Source organism: Myzus persicae, unplaced genomic scaffold (assembly GCF_001856785.1).
Source record: "Myzus persicae strain clone G006 unplaced genomic scaffold, MPER_G0061.0, whole genome shotgun sequence".
Lineage (NCBI taxonomy): Eukaryota > Metazoa > Arthropoda > Insecta > Hemiptera > Aphididae > Myzus > Myzus persicae.
In genome coordinates, this window is record NW_019101199.1 from 3,876 (window position 1) to 13,792 (window position 9,917).

General features: G+C 32.5%; 3 protein-coding genes and 1 long non-coding RNA gene across 4 annotated transcripts; 3 read left to right on the forward strand and 1 right to left on the reverse strand.

Annotated features, from left to right (window-relative positions):
* Positions 1–446: 446 nt before the first annotated feature.
* LOC111028175 lies at positions 447–688 on the forward strand. The gene is made up of 2 exons (XR_002603884.1): positions 447–505; positions 581–688. It is a non-coding gene; the product is annotated as an uncharacterized LOC111028175 (long non-coding RNA).
* Positions 689–2,051: 1,363 nt separating this feature from the next.
* Positions 2,052–2,848, reverse strand: LOC111028177. Its single transcript, XM_022306720.1, has 5 exons — positions 2,785–2,848; positions 2,614–2,721; positions 2,480–2,560; positions 2,320–2,421; positions 2,052–2,258 (listed from the first exon to the last, which is right to left on the reverse strand). The coding sequence occupies exons 2-5, from the start codon at positions 2,701–2,703 to the stop codon at positions 2,151–2,153; spliced, it is 381 nt and encodes a 126-aa protein (XP_022162412.1). The 5' UTR covers positions 2,704–2,721; positions 2,785–2,848; the 3' UTR covers positions 2,052–2,150.
* A 357-nt stretch (positions 2,849–3,205) lies between these two features.
* Positions 3,206–4,817, forward strand: LOC111028173. Its single transcript, XM_022306718.1, has 3 exons — positions 3,206–3,302; positions 3,368–3,917; positions 3,979–4,817. Exon 3 carries the CDS (start codon positions 4,224–4,226, stop codon positions 4,815–4,817), a length of 594 nt encoding a protein of 197 aa, XP_022162410.1. The 5' UTR covers positions 3,206–3,302; positions 3,368–3,917; positions 3,979–4,223.
* Positions 4,818–7,400: 2,583 nt separating this feature from the next.
* On the forward strand, positions 7,401–9,819 carry LOC111028174 (the record flags this gene model as incomplete). The annotated part of the gene is made up of 5 exons (XM_022306719.1): positions 7,401–7,456; positions 7,567–7,773; positions 9,085–9,254; positions 9,383–9,546; positions 9,619–9,819. Coding segments are annotated over exons 1-5 (798 nt in total), but the record flags the coding sequence as incomplete, so codon positions are not given.
* Positions 9,820–9,917: the final 98 nt, after the last annotated feature.

Sequence of the window (9,917 nt, forward strand, 5' to 3'; positions counted from 1 at the left end):
ATTTCTAAAATATAACCTAAGTTGAATTTCCAATTTAGCTGTATCAAACTTATAAACATTTATTGGTTGCATGTATAAATTGAAGTGTTGGAATACACATCAAAACATTTATTACAAATCAGTAGTATGAATAAAAATAGTATTGATAATTAAATTAAAGACCAATTTTTTAAGTAGGTACTAACGTCAAATGTTTCAGTATCGGAATCAGACATTTTACATTTTTAAAATTCTAGGTAGAGGTACTGTAACGATGGTGACATCGTCACTTATACTTTGTCACCTATATACGTATAGCCTACATATATACATGTACATATATATTATTATATACCTTATAAACATAATATATAGAATATGCTGACTAGATATATTGAGCCCCTCCTGTTATGATACCATTGTAAGGCTACGGCCAAATGCGAATATTATGTAAGGGTACGCCAGTTCTCGGTTTTGCGCGACACCGTCACGTGAATAGGAACTCCGGGCTGCCAATAAATTAGTTGTAAGTAAATTATATGTAATTAAATTATATTTTAATAACAATTTAAATCAATCTGTATTCATTTGTAACTATAAGATCCCAACATTCCTGCTCCCGAGCTACGGATAAATATATTCAAAGGATACACAACTCCTCCCTGAATATCTTATATTTAACTGGTCTTCCCCGACCACGTTACAGTACGACTAAGCCACTATGGGAGATTTGGTATAAGTCTAGATTACCGGGCACCTTTTTTTTGGAATTTTTTTTTTTTAAAAGGATTGTTTTGACGAGTTAAGAACGATGGTGCAAAAAAAAATTTGCGGAAATTATTATTTTGGAAGTTAAAGCCTCCCAAAGTTAACGATTTTACGTTTATACGCATGCGCGCAACACTACTAATGCCGCGCGAGGACCTAGAGTTTGGCGACCGGAGGACTTTTTTAATTGTTTTTATACTTTAACTGTGTAACACTGCCCATATACTACGACATAACTTACCCTGTAACCTACTTAAGGTGGTGTTGCATAGCAAGTCGGGACTCGGGGGATATTTTCGATTTGCGGAGCGGAGCGACGGCGCCGAGGAGCGCAGCGACGAGTGCCGCAAACTGTTTAATCACTGCCCTGCTTACTGTAGGTAATTAACTATAGGTAATTTGGTCATCTATAAAAGATATATTTAATAACATAATTATAATATGAATAGGAATATAGTTATTTAATTGGGTATACCATCGGATATTAATTATCTGTGCTCGATATAATTGTTTTGTTATTATAATAATCATTTTACGATACTATAATGTATGTCGCGTTGTCGCATGTAGAACTTACACAAGCTTTTAAGATGGCAGTTAGTAAGCATCTAAATTTATTTGATTTTAAACAGCTTGAGCTAGAGGATAATGGTTTAAAATTAATAAAAAAGTTAAAAATAATAAAAGTATATACTACTATACTACTATAAGTAAAATAGTAGTGTTGCGCGCATGTGTATAATCGTAAAATCGTTAACTTTGGGAGGCTATAACTTCCAAAATAATCATTTCCGCAAATTTTATATTTATCAGATTACAAACTGATCGCAAAAAAAATATTGAAAACGATCACTGTCAACTAAATAACCTTAAGGTTCACTTAAATTCTGAAGTGTATCCGTACGAAGACTTTCGTGCAGATTTTAAAAATAATACAACTAGTATTTTGTATAAGGCCTATACGGACTTTCAAAAATCGTATTATGAGAGAGACTATTGCGAGCCATTATCATCAAAACACATTTTTCAAAACTACGTTCCAATCGTCGTAGTTGATTTATCACGTCAAAACGATAATGTGAAGTCGACGACCGCAGATCTATACGTATTGAATTTGAAAAGGATACAGTTATTCCAGAAAAAACTGCAGCACATTGCTTAATATTACATGACCAGATTATAACTTATAACCCGTTTAGTGGCGATGTTAGAAAATTGTAAACCTTGTAATTATTTTTATACCTTGTAAATATTTTATACCTTGTAATTATTGTGTCTTATTTCTAATAAATGAAAAAAACTTGTTTTAAGTATCACGCTTGATTTTATTTTACACATTGTACAAAAAATTAAAATAGTTGTCGCTTAACTTTGCGAAACGGTGTTGGATGCATGGTGAATGTTCATGTAGGTGGCGTAATAAATTGGGATGGTGCCATGAAAAAATCTGGTCCATCGTTTACGTCACACGACTGCTCAACCCAGTTTAGATCCTCAATATTATCGATAGGCTGAAAAAAAAAAATTACAATTAAATAATGTTTTTATTTAAAAAATGATTATATAAATTACATATGATGGTCTGACTCTGAGTGTTCCGTATGTAATCGGATCTTCGTGAATGCCGAATATGCTCGGTGGTAACATCGGAGGATCCATCTCTACATTCTGTGACTAAAATAAACTTGTATTAAATATTTAAATAATAATAATTATATGATGTGTATATTACCTTCGGCTTAGTGGTCGGGTTCGCCTGTGTAGGGTTAATGCCCTTTAAACATTCTCTGAATGCCCTATCCTCTTCAGCTTCCTATAAATAATAACATTTAATACTTAAATTATTTCAATGAAGTTATAAATTACCTGTGCCTGCGAAGGGTCGAAATCATTATCATCGTACATTGGAGACATACTCGAGTATTGAGGCGGCGACAAGGGTGACATGAGCCTCATTTCAGATTTGGTGAATAACTATAAAATAATAATTATACATCAGATATTTTTACAAGCGATATTGTTCGGACCAGACAATACCAGAGCGCGCCATGCCTATCAAATGACGATTCCTGCCGCGCATGCGTTGCGATCACCAGCATCGGAGCGCGCTCTTGCCTCTTGGTGCGTAGCGCCGTTGGTAACAAGACCGTTATGCCGGTTCCGTAATGCTGTCTGATGTCTGTCGCATTCGCATATATAGCACGCTACGTTGTGCCTTTTCCTGTTTAACCGTGTGCGTCCTTTTTATTACGTTTTTTCGCCACGCTGTTGGGTGCGTTGTTGTTATGTGCGTACGGTCGTCACTTTTCACGCGCGATACTACGAGCCGTTGATACATTCCTTTTTTGCTCTAATATCGTCGCTGTGTTAAGATCGTGGACTTACATAGTCGTTGTTGTATGCCGTGTCGCCGCAATTTGGTGTTCGTTTGTACCCACGTGGCTATGTACATTATGCCCGTCCGTTCCGGTCGTACCTATGTTTTTACTTTTCCGGCGCATTGTTAAATCGTGTCAATTGCACGGAAAGGACCCGTCCATTGGGATATCATTCTCGTAAGTCGTAATAGTGTATACTGTCAAACCCACTGAGTGACCTGTTCGGTTTTTCGTTTTGGAAGTGTCAGCCAACGGAGAAGTACGTCGTGTGGAGCAAAGTACCAGTCATCTACCAGGTCAGACGTATCACCCCCATATCGTTATCACTAGTTGTTAACACGACGATTGTTATAACCGTCGTGTGTGTTTTCTTTTGTATTATCAATCGATATCCATTAGTATTATATGTATCATTTTTTTTTTGTATGATCACGCATCTGAAGCGTATTGTTATATTATTATTACGTTTGTATTATTATATGTATTGTGCGCCAAGCGCCTTAAAAGGACGAGTTGTTATTATTGAATTAATAAGGTCACCTTCCCGAAATCTGCGCGAGTCGGAATAGTCCACTGCCAATATACTGCGTAAGAACTATCCGGCGCAATCATCTGGTAGCAGAGCGTGGTTTTCATTATTATTACATTAGCGTTTTGATTTCGAGTATTCAATTAACGAGTGACCTTTTCTATTATTCGTATTATCGTTAGCGATAGATTTCTAATTAAAATAATTTATTTAAGTCGACGGTGGTGTCGCATTCGTAACATTGAGTTATTATTCACTTATAGGTATTTATCATTTTATTATTCATATATTAGTACAGTTACTGTTATATCTGATTTGTAACAGGTATCTATTTAATTTGTATTGGGTAAGCGAATTGTTGGTTTTCGACCGTCTATTGCTATTTGTTTCCTTTACGACTACATCATAATATTATACCAACGGTCAACGTGGTCGAGACTGCCGAAGAAAAGGAAATCAAACGCGTCAGGCGTTTAATTACTAGAGCTGACACAAAACGCACTATCGCGGTCAAGAAAATTCGGTCAGTTAACAGCCTCGCTAAACGCGTTAAGGACGATCCTGGTCTTATGGATGAATTGCATATAGCGGCGGCGACTCTGGACGATTTATGGGCACAATTCGAAGCAGCGGACAGTGATGTGCTAGACAGTCTATTGGAAATAAATGCCGAAAGCGAATATTCGGCTGAGTTGCCAGCCGAAGTGCTCTCTATTATCAACGCCACTACGGCAATCGCCATGCAGGGTAATTTCGACGATTTTAAGAATACTAAGCGCGGCCATGGCGAGCGAAATCAGAACAGCGACACACTATTCAAGTCAGCATCTAGACTACCCGAAATTCCATTACCGTCGTTCAATGGCGATTTCAATTATTGGCCGACGTTCCGCGATCGGTTCTCCGCGCTTGTTGGTGATAGGACCGACTTACCGAAAATCGATAAAATGCAACATTTGATCGGATGTCTGCAGGGTTCTGCGTCTGACGCCATTCGCAATATACCCGTGTCCGCTGATAATTATGACCTTGCGTGGTCCACGTTATCGTCGCGTTTTCATCGCCCGCGATTGGTCGCAACTGCATTGATCGACAAATTGCTCAACGCCCCGGTGTCGTCGCAAGNCACAATATTGCAGCTATATATTCTCACAATATTATAGCTATATATTTACACAATATTGCAGCTATATATTCTCACAATATTATACCTATATATTTACACAATATTGCAGCTATATTATATATCTACAATGTTTGATTTATGTATTTATTTTTTAAGTAGTTGGTTATATGTATGAAAAATATATAAAGAATTAATCTAGCTATTATAATATAATTTGATACATAAAATATAACAGACAATATTACCACAAATATTTTTAACCAATAAATTATATTGTTAAATTTATTTTATTTATATTTTATTTTAAATGTATTATTTTAGTATATTTTACAAGAAGGGTTATTTAAATACATTATGCCCTATTAACATAATAAAGAAAGGAAAAATTAAGTAGTCAGGTTAAAAAAAATATCATGGTATTAATCATTAAAGTATTGATGTATTTATGGTTGTAATAAATAACAATGACTGAATAATAATAATATATTATGGGTCCACGTAAAAACCTGGAATGTAAAAACCTGGACGTTTAAAACTGGACCGTAGAAATCTGGACTGTAAAAAGCTGGACAGTAGAAATCTGGAAATAAAAAATTTGAAATCCGTAAAAATCTGGACCGGACAAAACTGGACCGTAAAAATATGGACAGTAGAAATCTGGACTGTAAAAATCTGGACAGTAGAAATCTGGAAATAAAAAATTTGAATTCCGTAGAAATCTGGACCGGACAAAACTGGACCGTAAAAATCTGGACAGCATATTAAATATATTTTTTAAGGGGCACGCATAGGCAGTATACAATAACGCAGTTTTAACAAAAATTACACCGACCAAATATAGTTTTAAAATGTATAATTCTTTAGATCTTGTACAATGATCATGTTACAAGGGCCAAAAAATTAATATACCTACATTTTTTACAGTTTGAATGTAGGTATAGTTAACCTTATTTTATTTTCAAAGCTAAATACCAAATTTAGTACTATAACATAAGGTACCTACTCTGTAACATGATAAACTAACTAGTTATTAATCATGCACTGTATATTCTATGCCAGTTATGGTCTGGTCAAATTATATTTGTATCTAAAAAAATTTCTTGATTCATACCTACATGAGTAGGTATTTAAGGAGAAAATTATAAATGTAAATGTGTTGTATATAAGATAACTCCTAGGCCTCCACACGAGTTTAAACTCAGTGAGGCCTAGTAATCTTTACCGATATTAAATAAAATAAATAAATAAATACCATTTACGTTTAGCAGCTAGTACCTCTAAAACATTAACTAAATAATTTATGTATAATCACATTTTAGATTCTGAACGGAGTGATGAATATATTGATTTTACAATGATGTGTGTTTTTTTTTATTTTTTTTTTGTGCCTGTCATCACGGTTAGGGGCAGTAAAACTACTTCGATTTTCTTAAACAGTATCTTGTTGTTTGGGAAAGTGAATCTAGTTGATGCGTTCGGGATGTCAAATTTTAAAATTCCCAATAGTTTTCACAAGCGCCGGAAAAACAACATAAAAATTAAGGAAAAACGGGAATTTTTACGCAAAATCGGTTTTCCACAAAATCGATTTTGGTTTTTGGTTTAACTCTAAAACAAATGAATCATTCATTATGAATGTATATATATGAAATTTTCACCAGTTGTTTATATTTGAATTTTCTATACACGATAACATTTTCAAAATATTATGATTTGTTTTGAACTGTTTAGAAACATTTTCATTTTCCATTTTTTTTTCTATAATTATCAATACAGTTTTATCTATTGGGCCAAAAAGTGTAAACATTTAATGCAAGGCTCCTGATATATTTTTACAATATTAGTTGAAAAATATTAAAAATACGGGCACAATATTTTTTTATAAACATTTAAAGATCGAATTTAGACAACATTTATCAAATTTAAAATTGAATAATCATTTTGTAGATAAAAATTTATAAAATGTTCAACTTTTATATCTAACGATTGAAAATTAAAAACAAGATTTCAAGTAGTTAATTCTGTTACCAAAAAAACTTAAAAATACATAAGCACAGTTTATTTGAATAGTCATTTTAAATTCAAATTTAAACGAAATTACATATTAAAAAACCTAAAATAACTATTTTAGTATTTTTGTTGTGATTGTACAATATTATTCGTGGGTACTTGAAACTTTCTAAAGTATCGCATTATATATCCATGATAGTATCACGGTTTGTTGTTGATGTATAACGCGTTATAAGTACCTAATGGATATTGTGATATGATTAATTTGGAATTTATTATAGGTCAATTTTTTTTAATACCATAGATAAGTATATAATATGTCTTATACCTAGACAATATACAATATACATACGTCGATGATGGACTCGAAGCCCTCGTTATCACTATCAGTTTTAATAATAGAACATATTAATAAAGATGCAGTGGAAAAAACCCAACTGCGGTCTGTGGAGAGATATTCTGAGTAATGGCTATCGTGTTTATTTTTCAACGATCACCCGTCCAATGTCCATTGGCAATTGGCATATATCGGCCATTACCGCTTCTTCGTTGTTACCGAGCTGTGCTTATTCTACAACAATTTGTTTACTGTGTCTTGACTTTTACCATCATGGAGTATGAAAATTATTTTTATGTTAAAAATGGTTCAAAAAGAAACAACATAATGTAAGTTAAAAGTATTTTGTTAAGGTACACCTATCTACCTATAAACACCTTAGAGTTTCATCAATGCACAGTTTGTTCATTTCTTATGTTTTTTTTATTTACTATAACAGTTATTACAAATGCAAAGAAGCAGCAACGTACATGTGTCGGGGTTCCATGAAAATCACAGGTGACAATAATGTACATTTGGTAAGAAACCATAATCATGCACCTAATCCAAGTATTAAAGCCATGAATAGTTTCAAGAAAAGTTTGAAACAACGCAGTATTAATGAAGAAACTTCATTGAACGCCATTTATGAGGATGAAGCCAGGCGGTAAGATCAATTTATATTTTTTGCTTCAGAGGATGTTAGCACATTTCTCTCTCTGGCACACGCGCAACATAGCAAAACGCATTTACACAGAATCATTTTTTTGATGTTTTACAAAAATTATAGAGAATAATATTTTTGAGGGTATGACATATCGATTAGTCTAAATATTATCTCAAAACAATTTATACATTTTTATATTTATTTTGAAAAGCAAATACTTTGTCAAACAATAGGTAGGTAATAAAATAGAAAACAGATATTATTAGGTTAAAAAAGTAGTGCATGGATTATGCAGCTGTCTGTACATGTATCAATACAAAACCAAAATAATATGTACTATATAATATTTACAATGCTCCATAACGCTTTTATGTATGCGTTTACAAATACTATTATAAGTTTAAATGTCACTGGAGACATGTGAGCCATGTGAGTAGCTGTATTAACATATGAAGAAGTACTATATATATATTTAAGGTTTAATAGGTATAATGAACAATTTTTGATCTATATATTTATACATATATATTATCAATCAATACAGTAAAATATCTGTATCATTAATATATGAGTGTGGTACATATTGGCCTCTATTGGATTAATTAATTAAATTGCTATACATGGGAGGTATATAGTATGTATAGTATATATTGGTTTTTAAATAGTATTCAATTATTGTAATAATATTATATACATAAAAATATTATGCATTTAATTAATTTATAGTATAACACTCATAGAAGACCTTGACTATATTAAATAACAATCAGAGGCGGCTTGTAAGCACCTTCTACCGGGGCGGTGCCCCGGTAAAAAAATTTGGAGTGGGTGGGTGGGTGGTCAGTGGGTCAGTGCTCAGTAGTTTGGTAAAATGAAACTTAATAGAATTGAATAGTAATAAATAGGTAATAATTGTTGAGAACCATAGAACAATTTTTTTAGGGTAGGTGGGTGGTTTAAATTTATCTGCCCCGGTAAAATGTAATTGTTCAAACCGCCTCTGATAACAATTATAATTGATATTTATTATATACATATATAATATATATTTAATATTAGGTTAAATTGAAATTAAGATAAAAAAAATATTAATTATGATAAATAAGAAATGGAAAAGTTGAAAGCATACAAAACAAATTAATTTGAATAAACTAATACAAATTAAAAAATTAAAAACATTAAACAATGAATATTTTTACCTGATAAAATTAATGTCTAATAAAATCAATTATTTCTACCCAATTATTAGATAATCCACAATGTTTTAATTCTTCAATAACTGATATTTATTAAAATGGGCTTTATCATTAGAAACCCAGAATCTGCTACCAAATATACATGGAAATCAGCTGAAAGTTATATGAGGTGGAGTAGGAGACGTTCGTTGCCAACTGTGCCGGGAACATTAAGAGAGCTAGCTGATCAATTTCAATATGGGCTCCTTGAAAGATACCAAAGTTGTGGTGAAGTTATATATAAAGGTATTTATTGTGATTTTAATGTAAATTGTTAAACATAGACAGTTTATCTATACTTTGGGCAGCAAGAGATATTGTAAATGCTACACAATCAACTGTTGATTTCATTAAAATAATATTTTGTTCTCTAGGTTGTGTAGAAGATACATCTGGGAATAATTCAATAGTTTTTGCTTCTAAAAGTTTAATTCTGAAGGCTCTAGAAATGGAAGTAACGGAAATGCATGTTGATGCTACATTTCGGGTCATTCCGTCAACACCTAAGTCTTACCAATTACTCATAATGCATGTGATGGTAAATAACCATGTAAGTTATAATGGTGTTATAATATTGCATTAAGTTAAATTCTATAAGACTTTATTTTAGAGTATTCCTATAGTATACGCCTTAATGGAACGCAAGACTTCCCAGGCTTATGATACAGTACTAAACTTTATAAAAGTAAATTTACTGCCTGAGTTTAGGCCTACGATTATATTAACAGACTTTGAAACCGCATTAAGAGAAATGTTGATTAGACATTTTCCATCAGCTTCAGCCCATGGATGCTGGTTTCATAGTAACCAAGTATGTACTAATACTCATGATATTTATACTCTTACTCTAATACTATGTAAGTTAATAACTTAAAATTTTAAATTTTAGGCTGTGTGGCGAAAAATGTG